Source organism: Cherax quadricarinatus, chromosome 59 (genome assembly GCF_038502225.1).
Source record: "Cherax quadricarinatus isolate ZL_2023a chromosome 59, ASM3850222v1, whole genome shotgun sequence".
Lineage (NCBI taxonomy): Eukaryota > Metazoa > Arthropoda > Malacostraca > Decapoda > Parastacidae > Cherax > Cherax quadricarinatus.
The window spans coordinates 17,311,358-17,330,284 of record NC_091350.1 but is presented as its reverse complement, the minus strand read 5'-3'; the positions used below and the strand labels follow the sequence as shown (position 1 = coordinate 17,330,284).

Sequence of the window (18,927 nt, the reverse complement as noted above, 5' to 3'; positions counted from 1 at the left end):
ACAGCTACCAGCACTAGGGTTCCTTGATGCAGGTCAAAGATTCTTCTAAACCATTGATGCTGCTTTCTCTATCCTTTCTCAAACCTAATTACCTACAATTTCCCCTTGGAACACACCTAACTGCCTATAAGTTCCCCTTGGAACAAACTAATTTACCTACAATTTTCCCTTGGAACAAACCTAATTTACCTACAGTTTTCCCTTGGAACAAACCTAATTACCTACAGTTTTCCAGGAAACTCGAGATAACTATTTCCTGATACAAAAAAATAGGGTAATTATTTCAGTACAACTGTTGATAATTGGTGACAACGTAACAATTCCTGTTACCTCAAATTAACTGTTGTAGTCCAGTAAAATTGGTAATAAATTGTGGTACTGCGTTAGTGTTCAGGTAACATTTATTACCAATTCAGCTTAAATCGTGAGAAATGATGGCAACTGAAAAACGTTGTTAATGTTATGGTTAAGGCCTACCTACCTGGAAGGTTTTCCGGGGGTTAACACCCTCGCGGCCCAGTCCTTGACCAGGCCTCCCGGTGGATTAGGGCCTGATCAACTAGGCTGTTACTGCTGGCTGCACACAGTCCAACGTATACGAACCACAGCACGGCTGATCGGGCACTGACTTTAGGTATCTGTCCAGCTCTCTCTTGAAAGCAGCCTGGGATCTGTTAGTAATTTCCCCCTTATGCATGGTGGGAGGCTGTTGAACAGTCTTGGGCCCCGGACACTTATTGTGTTTAATCTTAGAGTACCAATGGCGCCCCTACTTTTCATTGGGGGTATAACTAGCGATAACTAGTGTTCCCTGGGTGTGAGTGATGATGTCTCAGGATAATACATCACTCGTGGTACCAATGTTATATTATAACTGCTGACGAGACTCAGCATTCGTGACACTTTTTGATGTTTCCCACAAGTGTACAATTAGTAATTTTCTCTAAAATACTCTCTTAAAGCATTATTTTATTAGCTTGCAAATGAGACCAAAATAGCCATCTTAAGTTTACAATGGAGTAAAATTAAATATTGCAGACATTTTCGACCAGCCCTATGGATTTCAAATCGGGTTTACTCTATGTATTCATGTCCACTACTTTAACACTGTTAATTATGTGGTTTGATTTTGTTTAGTTTGGTAATGTTTTGTTAGGTTAACATTGGTTTGGTATGATCTGGTTTCATTTGATTATGTTACGATGGGTTTGGTTAAAGAAGAAAAAGATTGTCAGTTATGTAATGTAGTTCCATCTTTCCCACAGTGATATATTGTAGGGTGTGAGCGAGTACTACTGCACCACTCTTTCACTAGTTCTTCATAAAGGCTTACCGTAAGGGACTAGTCTCGATGTCTCACTGACTTACAGTAATGCTGATATGCTGGGGGAGTTGTAGAAAGACTGACATCTGATTTATATTCTGTTGAAGGCCTCATCAAGCAGAAAACTAGTTGGCAAAAGAGCTGCTGACGGAATTTTCGAAAGGACAGGTTGCAATATTTTCTGCCTTCGAGTTCAAGCCAAGAAACAACACCAACAAGAATGCCAGGTTCAGCAGGGATGCCAGGAGCTGTAGTTACCAAGTTACGCTCGATCTGCAACAAAAAGTTACCTGGAATCGACCCCTCCATGAATTCCGGGTCAGTCTTATTGATGAAGTGAAGTACAAGGCATTGATAATAATGATTTTGTTTTCTAAAATCTTGCAACCGTTGATCTTGTGGCAGACGAGCTTAAATACCACACAAGCTGTTTTGTGGTGTCCCGGGCGATACGATGCTATGGTGAAGGAAAACAGAATAATTCAAGACACTGCCCAACACCGTGCTTTTAAAGTACTGGCTACGACTGATGAAAGCATTTCAGCTAGAAGAACCTACTTATCTTGGAAAGACCTCTACATATATATCTCCAGTGCTGATGAAAAGACAGTAAACCACTGGGGACCAGGCCAAGACACGGATGAAGACTTTTACCAAGAGAAAACAGCTACACGACTCGTGCTACACATCGTTCATGCCCTGAGGACAGGCCAGTCAAACAGTTTGGTAAGGCTCTCTGGCTCTTACCGTTCTTACCTATCATTTTCTTCTCTTTGAAGCTACGTCTGTTACCACCTGTGAGATTTCTATCAATGCATTATGAATATCAGGGACATTGCCAAAACTTTAGATAGAAAACTGGTTGCAATTCAGTTTTTGGCTAGAGAAGCCGTTCAAAACACCTTCGTTTCTAAGCCTGGCAAAAGTGCTATACGTTTCTTCCAGCCCTTTAACGAACTGAAGATTAAAGTTAGCTCTTCTATTCCCTGAGCAATTCGTTATTCAAGTCTATGGAGGAGGAAGTACAAGTTCGGTGAACCACCTCAGGAAGTAGTTGTTCTGCCAGCGAAATCAGAATATAGAAATTCCACCGACTCGGAAAGCTCTGTATCACCACTGTAAAAGAACTCTACCAGGCCAACATCTGAGTATTTGCCCATGATCCACTAATTCGGGAACCAGACCACTGCCCTCATGGTTGGAAAACAGTTGAAGGAAAGCTTGTTTCCCAGTGGATTACCATCTCACAAGTTGCAGCGACGTGCCAGAAGCTGGTAAAATGTGTTGTCGAAAACCACGTAATCAATCTTGCAACTGTAACAAGGGGCTACTTTGCACAGCCCTCTGTAAATGTCTGTGCAAAACTAACTTTCAGTAGTGCGCTATTATGACTGCATTTCCTACAATTATAACTGCTTCAGTTGCTACTTAAATTATGATTGCTTCTTTCTTACGCTTCTGTACGTTATTTAAAGATGGTCATTTTGGTCTCAATTGAAAATTAATAAAATTAATAAATTAATTTTATTAATTTATTAATAAAATTAATAAATTAATAAAATTAATAAAATGATTGTTTTGAAGCATTATTTGATATATATGCTTGTATGCCTACATTTGGGATGGAAATATATTTTTTACGAGAATACTAAAATAAAAGTAGGTATTTCGTTCTTTGGGTACATTAAAAGTAACGGTGAAACCTGATTCCTTGTTTCTAACTTAAAACATATAAAATGATGAATCATTTGTCTACCTTATTTGGCAGGTATATATGGCAAAACAAGCATGTAATTTTCATAGTCTTATGGGGTATCAGAGGAGGCTTCCCCTGGAGACATTAAGCAAAATTTGTTTTGCTTCCCTTCGGAACCAATTATTGATGAGCCAAGAAATCTTGAAAATAACTTAGGCAAACTTAACACGCGTCTGAATCACGACATAAGCGAGCCACGCCCACATTCTGATAATATAATCGTTAACATTTATGCATATTTTTTTTTCATTTCCCACGTCATAATGAACCCCAGTGAAGTACTGATGAGAGTGAGTCGTGAAATATAATTGCAATTAGCCTCACATTCACTTCATTGATTGTTACACTATATGTTCCTCAATAATATCTGATTAAATCGAATTATCTTTTAATATTCGTCCTCAGTGCGTATAGCGTGTTCGGATACAATGGATGAAGACTGTTTCCAAAATACCACTCAAGGGTTACCTCCAATAAAATATGATCGGTAAATGGATTATCATATTTTACTATGAAGATTTCTTTTGTTCCAGTAAATACCAAGTCTAATACTGAGGATGTATTGCCTTCTCTTACTCGTCATGCTTCATTTATATGCTAATGCATAGAAAACCATAATTGGATTTCATTATCTGAAGTTTCAGTCTCATAAATTGCCCAGTTTATTCCTCACCAATCATTATCTTATTATATTACCTACCATCAGTTTCTCATCTTTATTTTGGATTATATTCATTAAAAAATTTCATTTTTCTGTTTAGTTTTCGATTTCCTTAGCTTGCATAGTTTCTTTTACAAATATTGCCGCTCCCCACCTTCCTTCCCTTTATTGTGTGAGATTGTTTTTTCCTACCCTCAGAGCCCGGCCTGGGCCAGGCTTTTCTGTTGATTGCTTGTACAAGCAGACTGTTTCTGCTGTTAACGTTACTTACTCAACTATTTTTAATTTCATTACAATTAATTCCAATATAAACTAACATAGTCCTGGTAAAATAGGAAAACACTGATTTAATTCCATTATAAAACTAACAGTGTCTTAGGAAAATAGAATAACACTGATTTATTCTCACTAAATGCCAACCTTGTCTTAGGAGGATGCACCAGAATCTTTGATACCCTTGATGATTTCTGAGAATTTTTCTACTCTCAGAGCCCGGCCTTAGGCCAGGCTCGTCTGGTAGCAGCAACGGCCTGGTCAACCAGGCTGTTGCTGCTACTTTAATTCTAATAGAAGAGAAACAATGTATTGGGAAGATAAATAAAAACAGCGAGTGCTTCTGTGCATGGGTCTCCCTAGATGTGTCTCACCTTGATCCACCGGTGGTTGAGCGCTTCTTTGACTGTGATCCGCTCGTTCGGGTCGAAGGTGAGCATCCGACGGACGAGGTCTTTGGCATGGTCGCTGATACACTCCCAGGTGGGCGTAGTGAGCTGTGGGCGAAGGAAGGCAACGTGAAGCACCTTGGTCACTAGCTTGACAACCCACTGATCAGATATTGGTATGTGTAATAGGTTGTGGAGAGAGGGAGAGAGGGAGAGGGAGAGAGAGAGAGAGAAAAAGAGAGAGAGAGAGAGAGAGAGAGAGAGAGAGAGAGAGAGAGAGAGAGAGAGAGAGAGAGAGAGAGAGAGAGAGAGAGAGAGAGAGAGAGAGACTAATCAAATAAAACCTCTGGGAAAAAAAAGGCATCCAAGATGAAATTAAAACAGTAGAAATAAAAATTTGTAAGTCCACACACTCCAATTAGAGACTAATTTACCTTAACCATCATCACAATAGTTACTCTGCTCGTTCAGTGTGCACACAGTATAACAGAATAATAATCTTCCGAGTTCTGAGACAAGCCTCGTCTTTCTTTAATTCTTAGCAGACACTTCCGTTTAATTTTGTGAAAATTATTCCATACACACCTTAGGCAAACCAAACACATCAAACAAACGAAACACACACACACAAAAAAAATATACGCACAAAAGTATCTGGCACAGATTATCTAGGTCCAATTACATGATACAAGTCCTTCCTGTCTATTGCTGTAACACTTCACCACCACGAAAGTATCAGTCAAGGTAAATGTTTGTACAAGGGAGTGGCGCGCACACTGACGCGCCTGGGATCATACTGATGGCCAAGACAAGACATTATATCTCAGGCGCAATCTGAGGAGCCAGGGAAGAAATCAACGACCAAGAAACTCTAACAGACCAATGGATAATGTCAGAGACCAGAGAACAATGAAGGGCAAAGGAACAACGTGAGAGACCTCAAAATAATAAAGGATTAAGGTACAAAGTGAGAGATCTCAGAACAATAAAGAGCCCAGGACAAGTGTACTGTAAGGAGCTTCAGAACGCTAAAGGGGCAAGCAGCACTGTGAGGGACCTGGGAACACAGTGTAGGTATACTTATCAATGTAAGGGACCTGGGAACATAGTGCAGGTTTACTTATCAATGTAAGGGACCTGGGAACAGTGCAGGTACAATTATCAATGCGAGGGATCTGGGAACACAGTGCAGCTACAACTAGCAATGTGAGGGACCTAGAAACACAATGTAGGTACAACTATCAGTGAGGAGCCTGAAAACACAATGAAGAGGCAAGGAACATTGTATGGAGATTGGCAGCACCATGAAGGAACAAGTATTCATGTTAGGAGCTGGTGATAAGGGGCCTGTGAGAGGAATATAGTAATATTAAATACATAGAGATAAGATACTGTATTGACGACTTTTTGACCCATGCAGTGGAATTTATAGCCATAAAAAGATCTGTGACTTCACAAAGCCACTTCTTGGTTTTATACAGCTTTATGTGTCCCTCTCCTCTGATGTATGATCAATGACACACACGGACACTACATTCATATATCAACATCACACCTTTCTTCCAGAATCCTAACCACTTTTTTCTCACACTTGACAACCTTCTGATCCAAGAAATTAGAGCGTTGCTCTGAGTAAACTCAATAACCTCCCAATTTTCTAGGATCTTAATGACCAATATAGGCTTAGCACCTTCCTAGAATTACAACGTGTCAATTTTTTGATCAGCTCATTTCTTTATAACAACACTTTCTTAATCCCATCAGTTTCGGGCCTCCCATTTAGCTTTCCTTTAGCTATTATCTTCATAATAATCTCTATTAATTCTCTCACTATAATTATGACGATATGTTTGTGTGTGTGTGATATATTATCTGGCGTCAATAAAGCGAGACTGTGAGAAGCCTTAATAATTATAGGTTGTCAGGTACAAGAGTGGGTGTGGTTCGGGGGGGGGGGGGAGTAGGACCTGCGAGTATGGGCCATTATAGATCTGGTGCATTGCAACAGAACTTACGGGAGCAGAATACTGCTTGCTGAGTCCTGTCGTTAGTACTTTAATTAGTTTGTCGTATACTCTTAAAGTTTCTTACTGTTTGTTCAACACACCACCTGTTGGATCTCTTTGCAACTATCATTATATATGTAAATATGACACAATGTGAGTTATGGCATGTTAATATGAAAACATTTCGTCCACCAGGGACGAAACGTCTTCAGGATAAAATGCCATAACCCGCATTCTCTCACTGAGGCACTGTTGGTATGTTATATATACCATTGTATTATCTTCCACTTTATCCGTGAAGAAATATTTTATAGTCTCCTATCGACACCCCTTTTATTGTAGTTTTTAGCTGTTCTTTCCTCCCTGATGATTGTACCAAGATGTCTATACCTTCACTATTTTATCATTATTTTATGATCTTACATTAAAGTCGTGGCTATTTTCCTCCTCTCTGCCAACAAGGTAATTCCAAGTACCTTCAGTTTTCCTAGTTCATATTTCTCAAAATATATATATATCACCAACTATGTATCTTGTGTTATAGACTGTCAGTACATCATAGGGTTCTCACTGTTATAATGTCATGCTCTTTATACTGTGATATTTTAAGGTTATATTACAATATAGTGCCGTTGGGTGCCTTTATTTTCCTCTTCTTTTATTTAGATTGCAAGTTATCTAAATTCTCTTTTATCATTCATTCATTCTTCTTCCAGGGTTTAACAGTCATTCAGATTTTCTTCCTTACATTTGATTTTCCATCACCAAATATATTAAACCTTTTTAATATTACTGACAATTTATATAATCTAACACATTATCGGGTCAAAGACTAACTTTTGTGTAACACAATTAACATAATTCCATTATAAATCCTCTTACCAATGTACATTTTTCAAAAAAAAATTTAATCTACTGTAACAATTTGCTTATCTTGCCGAAATGCTGTGGTTTTCATATCAACATTACATAGAGAAGACTGTTCAATATTTTTTTGAAATCGAAGTAAATGCAGTCTACTGAGTACATTACGTAAAATGATTTAACAACTTGTAGGAACAAGAACAGTTACTTGAGCTACACTGACTTTATCACCGAGCATCCCTCAGGATGCGACCCCAAATATGTGACTAACAACCAAGTGTCTAAATGGAATATTGGCAGGAGGTGTACAGACCGGACCATATATCTGGTCTAAGCTCAGTATTCGAACCCTGGACTTCCCAAGTGAGCGTCGACTATTTGTACCATTAGCGACAGGTGAGTAGTCAGCACAGGCTTATATGTATACGAGTCAGTTAATGCTAAGCGAAACATATAATACCGTGTGGCTTCGAAAGGGACATAGGTACGATAAGAGTTATCAGTGAATCGAGATGAATTCTGTAAAAAAAAATAGTAAATCAAGAATTTATTTGTTTTAGCTGTGCGATACTTACGTGCAATTTAGCCTGACATATAGAATCATAAAGGCGATCTTTGGTGCCGTAGAAGGGCAGAGTTCCAGAGAGCAATATGTGTAGGAGGACGCCAGCAGACCAAACGTCCACAGGCTTACCATAAGGTTGTCGCTCCACTACCTCCGGACTCATGAAGTGAGGCGTCCCTATCCGACCTGTCATAGAAAATGAAGAGAATCATAGAAAGTGGGAACAAGGATGACTCAAGAACAATTCTCAGGGTGTTGAGCAGGATCAATACACATTACATGGGTATATGTGTGTGTGTGTGTATATATATATATATATATAAATAATTGGCTAATAAGCCGAATGGACAATTAGACCGAACTACCCTAAAAATGTAACTCTCTCGAAATATTCTTTTATGGATTAAAATATATTTTTCTTTGAGAACGGAGTAAAGAATTATATTATCGCACCAACTCTAGCATAAAGACCTCACCTAACTTTGCTACAATGAACGTAATTTATTTTACTCTCACACTACTAAACATATCATGCACCACTTTAAATTTATTCAATATTAATTAATATCAATCATGCATTTTTTATGTTCAGACGATTTATTGTCAAAACAAATGTACTCTCTACTTATTCGGCAAAACTGGCACTTACATTTTTAAATAAAGCTCGCGGATACGGCACGATGTGTGTGTGTGTACTCACCTAGTTGTACTCACCTAGTTGAGGTTGCGGGGGTCGAGTCCGAGCTCCTGGCCCCGCCTCTTCACTGATCGCTACTAGGTCACTCTCCCTGAGCCGTGAGCTTTATCGTACCTCTGCTTAAAGCTATGTATGGATCCTGCCTCCACTACATCGCTTCCCAAACTATTCCACTTCCTGACTACTTTGTGGCTGAAGAAATACTTCCTAACATCCCTGTGATTCATCTGTGTCTTCAACTTCCAACGGTGTCCCCTTGTTGCTGTCCTATCTCTGGAACATCCTGTCTTTGTCCACCTTGTCAATTCCTCTCAGTATTTTCTATGTCGTAATCATGTCCCCCCTATCTCTCCTGTCCTCCAGTGTCTTCAGGTCGATTTCCCTTATCCTCTCCTCGCAGGACATACCCCTTAGCTCTGGGACCAAGTCTTGTTGCAAACGTTTGCACTTTCTCTAGTTTCTTTACGTGCTTGGCTAGGTGTGGGTTCAAAACTGGTGCCGCATACTCCAATATGGGCCTAACGTACACAGTGTACAGGGTCCTGAACGATTCCTTATGTGTGTGTGTGTGTGTGTGTGTGTGTACTCACCTAATTGTGGTTGCAGGGGTCGAGACTCAGTTCCTGGCCCCGTATCTTCACCGATCGCTACTAGGCCCTCTCTCTGATTCCTGAGCCCTTGTCATACCTCGTCTTAAAGCTATGTATGGTTCCTGCCTCCACTACATTACTTGCTAGGCTATTCCACTTCCTGACGACTCTATGACTGAAGAAATACTTCCTAACATCCCTGTGACTCGTCTGAGTCTTCAGCTTCCAATTGTGACCCCTCTCTGGAACATCTTGGCTCTGTCCACCTTACCTATTCCACGCAGTATTTTGTATATCGTTATCATGTCTCCCCTGACCCCCCTGTCCTCCAGGGTTGTCAGTCCGATTTCCCTCAACCTTTCTTCGTAGGACATTGCTCTGAGCTCCGGAACTAGCCGTGTTGCAAACCTTTGTACTTTCTCTAATTTCTTGACGTGCTTGATCAGGTGTGGGTTCCAAATTGGTGCTGCATACTCCAGTATGGGCCTGACGTACACAGTGTACAGTGTCTTGAACGATTCCTTACTTAAGGTATCGGAACGCTATTCTCAGGTTTGCCAGGTGCCCATATGCTGCAGCAGTTATCTGGTTGATGTGTGCCTCCGGAGACGTGCTCGGTGTTATGGTCACCCCAAGATCTTTCTCCTTGAGTGAGGTTTGCAGTCTTCGTCCACCTAGCCTATACTCTTTCTGCGGTCTTCTTTGCCCTTCCCCAATTTTCATGACTCTGCATTTGGCAGGGTTGAATTCCAGAAGCCAGTTGTTGGACCATGTGTCCAGCCTGTCCGGGTCTCTTTGTAGTCGTGCCTGATCCTCATCTGATTTAATTCTTCTCATTAACTTCACATCATCTGCAATTAGGGACACTTCAGAGCCGATCCCTTCCATCATGTCATTCACATATATCAAAAATAGCACTGGTCCTAGGACTGACCCCTGTGGGACCCCGCTCGTCACAGGCGCCCGCTGTGTGTGTACTCACCTAGTTGTGGTAGCAGAGGTCGAGTCACAGCTCCTGGCCCCGCAGGGGTCGAGTCACAGCTCCTGGCCCCGTCTCTTCGCTGGCCGCTACTAGTAGGTCACTCTTCCTGTTCTATGAGCTTTACCATACATCTTCTTAAAGCTATGTATGGATCCTGCCTGCAATACATCACTTGCTAGGCTATTCCACTTCCCGACAACTCTGTGACCGAAGAAATACTTCCTAACAACCCTGTGATTCATCTGTATCTTCAACTTCCAACTGTAATCCCTTGTTGCTATGTCCCATCAATGGAACATCCTGTCTCTGTCCAACTCGTTGATTCCTCTCAGAATTTTTGTATGTCGTTATCATATAATCCGTGTGTGTGTACATATGTATGTATGTACTCACCTATTTGTGGCTGAAGGGGTCGAGACAGCTCCTGGCCCCGCCTCTTCACTTACCGATACTAGGTCTTCTCTCTCCCTGCTCCATGAGCTTTATCATACCTCGTCTTGAAACAATGTATGTTTCCTGCCTCCACTACATCACTTGCCAGACTATTCCACTTCCTGACAACTCTGACCAAAGAAATACTTTCCTAACATCTCTTTGATTCATCCAAGTCTTCAACTTCCAATTGTGACCCCATGTTTGTGTGTCCCATCTCTGGAGCATCCTGTCTCTGTCCACCTTGTCAATTCCTCGCAGTATTTTATATGTTGTTATCATGTCTTCCCTAACCCTCCTGTCCTCCAGTGTCATATGTGTGTGTATGTATATGTATGTGTGTGTGTATGTATGTGTATGTGTGTGTGTGTGTGTGTGTGTGTGTGTGTGTGTGTGTGTGTGTACTCGCCTAGTTGTGGTTCCAGGGGCAAATTCACAGCTCCTGGCCCCTACTCTTCACTGGCCGCTCTATGAGCTTTATCATTCCTCTTCTTAAAACTTCTTAATGCTATGCTCCATGAACTTTATCATACCTCTTCTTAAAGCTATGTATGGATCGTGCCTCCACTACATCACTTCCCAGACTATTCCACTTCCTGACAACTCTCTGACTGAAGAAATGCCTCCTAACATCCCTGTGATTCATCTGAGTCTTCAACTTTCAACTGTGACCCCTTGTTGCTGTGTCCCATCTCTGGAACTTTCTCTATTCCTCTCGGTATTTTGTATGTCGTTATCATATCCCCTTTATCTCTCCTGTCCTCCAGTGTCGTTAGATCGATTTCCCTTAACCTCTCCTGTTAGCTCCCCTTAGCTTCGGAACTAGTCTTGTTGCAAACCTTTGCACTTTCTCTAGTTTCCTTACGTGTTTAGCAAGGTGTGGATTCCAAACTGGTGTTGCATACTCCAATATAAGCCTAACGCACACGGTGTACAAAGTCCTGAACGATTCCTTGAGATGTCGGAATGCTGTTCTTAGGTTTGCTAGGCGCCCATATGCTGGAGCAGTTATTTGGCTGATATGCGCCTCAGGAGATGTGCCCGGTGTCGTACTCACCCCAAGATCCTTCTCCTTCAGTGAGGATTGTAGTCTCTGGCCCCTTAGAATGTACTCCATATGCGGTCTACTTTGTCCTTCCTCAATCTTTCTTCCTTTGCACTTGGTGGGGTTGAACTCCAGGAGCCAGTTTCTGGACCAGGCCTGTAGCCTGTCCAGATCCCTTTGTAGTTTTGCCTAGTCCTCGTCCGATTAAATTCTTCTGATCAACTTCACATCATTTGCAAACAGGGACACTTCTGAGTCCATTCATTCCTTCAGTCATGTTGAACACAAATACCAGAAACAGCACCGGTCCAAGGACTGACCCCTGTGGAACCCCGCTCGTCACAGGCGCCCACTCTGACACCTTGCCACGTACCATGACACACTGTTGTCTTCCTGACAGGTATTCCTTGATCCATTGCAATGCCTTCCCTGTTACCCCTGCCTGGTCTTCTAGCTTTTGCACTAATCTCTTGTGTGGAACTGTGTCAAACGCCTTCTTACAGCCCAAGAAAATGCAATTTACCATCCCCCCCTCTCTCTCTCTCTTGTCTTACTGCTGTCACCCTGTCATAGAACTCCAGTAGGTTTGTGACAGGATTTCCCGTCCCTGAAATGGTGCTGGCTATCGCTGATAAGCTCATTCCTTTCTAGGTGCTCCACCACTCTTTTCCTGATGAGTCTTCTCCATAACTTTCCATACATGTCAGTGACACTGGTCTAGTTTAAACTGGGACTACATTTGCTGTCTTCCATACCTCAGGTAGCGCCCCTGCTCGCTCCCTCAGGTTTCATGGAGAGATGTTATCCGGCCCCATCGCCTTCGAGGTATCTAGTTCACTTAGCAGCCTCTTCATTTCTTCCTCGGTTGTATTTATTGTGTCCAATGGTGTACCCCACCTCTCTGTCTTTCTGAAGTCCCTTCTGTCTCCTCTGTGAACACTTCTCTGAATCTCACGTTGAGCTCCTCACATACTTCTCGGTCGTTTCTTGTGATCTCTTCTCCTTCCTTCCTTAGCCTTATTACCTGGTCGTTGACTGTTGTTTTCCTCCTGATGTGGCTATATAAGAGTTTCGGGTGAAATTTGGCTTTCACTGCTATGTCATTTTTAAATTGTCGTTCGGTTTCCCTTCTTACCTGTGCATATTCATTTCTGACTCTGCGACTGCTCTCCTTATTCTCCTGGGTCCTTTGCCCTCTATACGTCTTCCATTCTCTATAACACTTGGTTTTGGCCTCTCTACACCTTTGGGTGAAACAAGGGCTCATCCTGGCTTTCTTGTTATTTGTGTTACCCTTGGGTACAAACCTCTCCTCAGCTTTCATGCATATTGTTGTCACATATTCCATCATCTCGTTTACTGAATTCCCTGCCAGTTCTCTGTCCTACTGAACCCCATGTAGGAAATTCTTCATGTCTGTGCAGTCTCCTCTCTTGTAGTTTGGCTTCATTCATCCTGCCCTTCCTGCTTCCCTCTCCACTTGTAACTCTACTAATTATTCGAAGCTTAGAATCACTGGCCCCATGGGGTCTTTCATACGTGATGTCCTCAATATCAAGGTAAATATTAGGTCCAATCTTGCTGGTTCATCCTCTCCTCTCTTTCTGGTTGTGTCCCTTACATGTTGGTACATCAGGTTTTCCAGTAACACCTCCATCATCTTAGCCCTCCATGTTTCTGGGCCCCCATGTGGCTCCAAGTTCTCCCAGTCGCTTTCCTTGTGACTAAAGTCACCAGCAGCTTTGTCCTGATCGCATGAGCCCTTCTGGCCAATTCAGCCAGTGTGTCAACCATCGCTCTATTACTCTTATCATACTCTTGCCTTGGCCTCGTGCTGTTCTGTGGTGGGTTATACATCACTGCAATTACCACCTTGGGACCTCCAGACTGAAGTGTTCCTATTATGCAGTCTCTTGCTTCTCCTGTCTCCTCTCCCCAGCTCATCAAAATCCCATTGGTTTTTGATGAGCAGTGCCACTCCTCCACCCCCTGTCTTTCCTCAGGATCTGATATCCCATTGGAAAGATGGCATCTGTTATCATTCCTGTGAGCTTGGTTTCTGTGAGAGCTATGATGTCCAGTGATGCCTCTTTGTCTCTTTCGTGCCACTACTCCCACTTATTCATTACTTCATCCGTGTTGGTGTACCATACCTTCAGTTTCCTCTCCAACACTGTGTTCTGAGAGGTTTGTGAGGGTGGGGGACCTGGCAGTGTGCTATGGGATTCTACAGTGTAGTGTGGGCTGGGGGCTGTGTGGATTGTGGTTTGTGTTGGGATAGTCTGTTTACTTTGTGGGGTTCTGGGGGTGGTTCTGTGTGTGCTTGTGCTTGTTTCTCTGCCCTGCTCCAGTTACCCTCTGCTGACTCTGCCCTTGTCTCTCTGCCTAGCCCCTTTTGTTTCTGTGTCCTCTCCCTCAGCTGCTGTCATTCTGCTCATGTTCTGTCTTGCTCTAGTAATACCCTCTTGTATGATGATTCTTTCAGCAATGGTTTCTCTTGCAGGAACCTGTTCTGGACTGTTTCTGTCTTGAAAATCAGTTTGACCAGTCGATTTCTTCCCTTTAAGTACCCCCCAATTCTCTGAAAATTTACCATCTCAATCATGTCCTCCTTGCCTATTTCTTTGATGTTTTCAATCTCCTATTTTTCTTCCTGTCATCTTTCATTGTGTATCCTCCTCCTCACTCTCCTGAAGCCCATGAATAAACATTGACTTCTCACTCTCCTCCTCCCATTGCCTTTCCCTCTGAGTCTTGCGGTCCCATTTGTACATGGCCACTGTCTCCCTTATTTTTTCCTGCATCTCTTGGTGGCATGGTCGTACCCCTGCATTGGGCCTATCCCCCCTCTCCATCTTCTCCCACCTCCCTTACAGCCATCCCTACACCCAACATATCTCCCCTTCATTCCTCAGCCCTGTTTGGTAGACTGATAGGGACTTAGCCTAAGTTATGTCTCCTTCCTTTCCGTTGCGCTCCTTGTTCAGAAGGGGTGTACCTGCTTCAGATGGTATGAGACATAGCATCAGCCAATTTACCTCATATTCTAGAGCTCATATCCTGGCTTCTGCGGCTTCAGCTTGTGACTCTCATTTCTTCTTCTCTGCCTCCATCGTCTTCTCCATTTTTGCAGAAAGTTCACCTAGTTTGCTCTCCCACCCTTGTTCCATCCTTTTACATTGCTCTTCCATACATTATTCCTTACCAGAACCATCTTCCTCTGATCCCCTGAGCCTTCGAATTCCCCTCTGAGCCACCATTTCAGTTTATGGTTTAGGTGTTGTAGTGTGTGCATGTGTGTGCGTGTGTGAATGTGTGTGTGTGGGGGAGTTGTAAGGGGGAGAGAAATGGGGAGAGGGAGGGGGACAGAGTGATGGAGGTGGAGAGCGGGAAGCGGGGTAAAGTTTGAGTGTGTGTGTGTAACAGGTAGGAAGAGTGGTAGAGATGGAGAGAGATGGAGAGAAAGAGAGGTGTGTGTGTATGTTCGTGAACTCACCTGTGATTGCAGGGATCGATTCATAGCTCCTGGCATCGCCTCTTCACTTGTCACTATTAGGTCCACTCTCTCCCTGCTCTATGAGCTTTATCATACCTCTTCTTAAAGCTATGTTTTCGACATCCAATTGTGACCCCTTATTGCTGTGTCCCATCTCTGGAACATCCTGTCTCTGTCCACCTCGTCGATTCCTCTCAATATTTTAAATGTCGTTATCATATATCCCCTATCTCTCCTGCCCTCCAGTGTCGTCAGATCGATTTCCCTTAACCTCTCCTCATAGGACATGTCCCTTAGCTCCGGGACTAGTCCCCTTAAGGGAGGTTCCTTGACGCTGGTGAGGGGCTGTTGATCTAGGGAATTGGATCTGTGCTCCAGTTCCCTGAATTAAGTCTGAATGCCTCCCATATCCCCCCCGCATGCGCTGTATAATCCTACGGGTTTAGCGCACCCCCATGATTATAATAATCCGGGACTAGTCTCGTTGCACCTGTGTGTATGTGTGTATGTGTGTGTGTGTGTGTGTGTGTGTATGTGTATGTACTCACCTAGTTGAGGTTGCGGGGGTCGAGTCCGAGCTCCTATGTGTGTGTGTGTGTGTGTACTCACCTATATGTGGTTGCAGGGGTCGAGATATAGCTCCTAGCCCCGCCTCTTCACTGGTCGATACTAATTCACTCTCTCCCTGCTCCATGATATTTGTCATACCTCTTCTTAAAGCTATTTATGGAACTTGCTTCCACTGCTACACTCTCCAGATTATTCCAGTTCCTGACAACTCTAAGACTAAAGAAATACTTCCTAACATCCCTATGACTCATCTGGGTTTTCAGTTTCCAATTGTGTCCCCTTGTTTCTGTATCCCATCTCTGAAATATTCGATCCTTGTCCACTTTGTAAATGTCTCTTTGTATTTTATACGTTGTTATCATGTCCCCTCTATCCCTCCTATCCTCTAGTGTCATCAGGTTGAGTTCCCTTAACCTCTCATAAGACATACCCCTCAGTTCCGGGACTAATCGTGTTGCAAATTTTTGCACTTTCTCCAATTTCGTGACGTGTTTGACTAAGTGAGGGTTCCATACTGGCGCTGCATATTCCAGTATGGGCCATACGTACACTGTGTACAATGTCGTGAATGACTCCATACTCAGATGTCTAAACGCCAATCTCAGGTTTGCCAATCTCCCATATGCTGCAGCAGTTATTTGATTGATGTGTGCCTCAGGGGACATGTTCGTTATAATGCTTACCCCAAGATCCTTTTCTTTAATTGACGTTTGCAGCTGTTGGTTTCCTAACTTGTATTCCGTCTGCGGTCTTCTGTGTCCTTCCCCCATCTTCATGACCTTACACTTACTGGGGTTAAACTCCAGGAGCCATTTGTCGGACCATACTTGTAGTTTGTCCAGATCCCCTTGTAATCTTAATTGATCCTCGCCCACTTGTATTCTCATCAGTTTCACATCATCAGCGAACAGTGACACTTCTGAATCTATTCCTTCCACCATGTCATTCACGTATACAAGAAACAGCACAGGGCCTAGGACTGAACCTTGTGGAACCCCACTCGACACATTCGCCCACTCCGACACTTCAGCACGTACCAACACTCGTTGTTTCCTTCCTGTCAGGTATTCCCTGATCCATTGCAGTACTTTCCCCGTTATTCCTGCCTGCTCCTCTAATTTTTGCACCAGTCTCTTGTGTGCTACTGTGTCAAAAGCATTCTTGCAATCTAAAAAGATGCAATCTACCTATCCCTCTCTCTCCTGTCTTACTTCTGTTACCTTATCGTAGAACTCAAGTAAAACTGTGACACAGGATTTCCCATCTCTGAAGCCGTGCTCACTGTCATGTATGAGCCCAATCTTTTCAATGTGTTCCACTACTTTTCTCCTGATAAATCTTTTCCATGACTTTACATACTATACAAGTCAGTGACACTGGTCTGTAGTTTAATGCTGCCCATCTATCCCTTTTCTTAAAAATTGGAACTACATGTGCTGTCTTCCACGCCTCAGGCAACTGCCCTGTTCCGATAGATTTACTGAAGATTGCTGCTAATGGCACACACAGTTCCTCTGCTCCCTCTCTCAGTATCCATGGAGATATGTTATCTGGGCCCACCGCCTTTGAGGTATCGAGTTCGTCTAGCAGTTTCTTCACCTCTACCTTGGTTATGTGTATTGTGTCCAGCATCTGCTGGTGCACCCTAACTCCACAGTTTGCTGGAAGCATTCCTGACTCCATTGTGAATACTTCTTTAAATCTTTTGTTTAGTTCATCACATACTTCTTGGTCACTCTTCATCAGCTTCCCTCCTCCTTTCCTCAGCCTGATTACCTGGTCCTTGACTGTTGTTTTTCTCCTAATGTGACTATAACAACTTTGGTTCAGATTTGGCTTTTGATACTATGTCGTTCTCGTATTGCCTCTGGGCCTCTCTCCTTATCCCTGCATATTCGTTTCTGGTTCTTCTGCTCAGCTCCTTGTTTTCTTGAGTCCTTTTCCTTCTATACCTTTTCCATGCTCTAGCACACTTGGCTTTGGCCTCTTTACACCTCCAATTAAACCAAGGGCTCACTCTGGTCTTACCATTTTTTCTGTTGCCCTTTGGTATGAGCCTTTCCTCTGCCTCCCTGCAATTAGTGGTTACTATTTCCATCATTTCATTTACTGTCATTCCATCTAGTTCTCTTTCCCACTGCACTTCATGCAGGAAACTTCTCATTCCTATGTAGTTCCCTTTTTTGAAGTTTGGTTTCTCTCTTTCTTCTCGTGCTGCTGCATTCTCCACTGTTAACTCAAAAAGATATTCAAAACTCAGGACATCATGAACACTAGTGTCAAGGGGTCTTTCGTGGGTGATATCCCTTATGTCTGAACTATTCAAGGTGAATATGAGATCCAGCCTTGCTGCAACATCCTCTCCTCTCTCTCTAGTTGTAACTCTAACATGTTGATGCATGAAGTTCTCCAATACAGTCTCCAACATCTTAGCCCTCCATGTTTCTGGTCCCCCATGTGGCTCTAGGTATTCCCAGTCAATCTCTTTATGATTGAAATCCCCCATCTTAAGCAATTTTCTCCTACCCATATGAGCCCTCCTGGCCACTTCAGCTAGTGTATCCACCATTGCCCTATTGCGCACATCATACTCTTCTCTTGTTCTCCTGCTGTTAAGTGGCGGGTTATACATCACTGCTATTATCACCTTTGGACCCCCAGTCTGAAGTGTTCCTACAATGAAGTCGTCTGTTTCCCTTCTTTCCATTCCTCCCATCTTCTCAAAACTCCACTGTTTTTTTTATGAGCAATGCTACTCCTCCCCCTCCTCTGTTCTCTCTGTCTTTCCTCATAATCTGATATCCAGCTGGAAAAATTGCATCTGTTATCATCCCTGTAAGTTTTGTCTCTGTTAGTGCTATGATGTCAGGTGATGCATCAATGATGCATTCTTGCCACTCTTCACTCTTATTTGGTATTCCATCTGCATTGGTGTACCATACCTTTAGCTTCCTTTCCATTACTGTATTTTGGGAGATGGAAGAGGAAGGTGCAGGCTGGGAGGGTGGGAGGCAGGGCACAATATTATGGGAGGCTGCTGTGATTGTGGAATTAGTGCTTATGGAGGTGGTGGCTATGGAGTGAGGTTCGTTTCTGTTTACTGTGTTTGGTTGATATGTGGTGACATGGGTTGAGAGGTTTCTGTAAGCATTTGTGTTTGATGTTCCCCCAAAGGCTGAGCTTTCCTGTCTGTCGTTGCCTGTCCTGTCTCTCTTTCCTTCCACTGGTTCTGTCTTGCTCTCACTTTCAGTTCCCTTTCCTTTAGTGTTGTCTCGAT

At 42.9% G+C, this 18,927-nt stretch overlaps 1 protein-coding gene across 1 annotated transcript in view; it reads right to left on the bottom strand.

The window, feature by feature from the left end:
• The window catches only part of LOC128698807 (peripheral plasma membrane protein CASK-like), a 380,387-nt gene that overhangs the window by 58,831 nt on the left and 302,629 nt on the right, over positions 1–18,927 (bottom strand). The window contains exons 7-8 of the mRNA XM_070097823.1: positions 7,849–8,024; positions 4,389–4,511 (exon numbers count right to left, since the gene is read on the bottom strand). Coding sequence (XP_069953924.1) covers positions 4,389–4,511; positions 7,849–8,024 — 299 coding nt within the window. The remainder of the gene's footprint in view (positions 1–4,388; positions 4,512–7,848; positions 8,025–18,927) is intronic.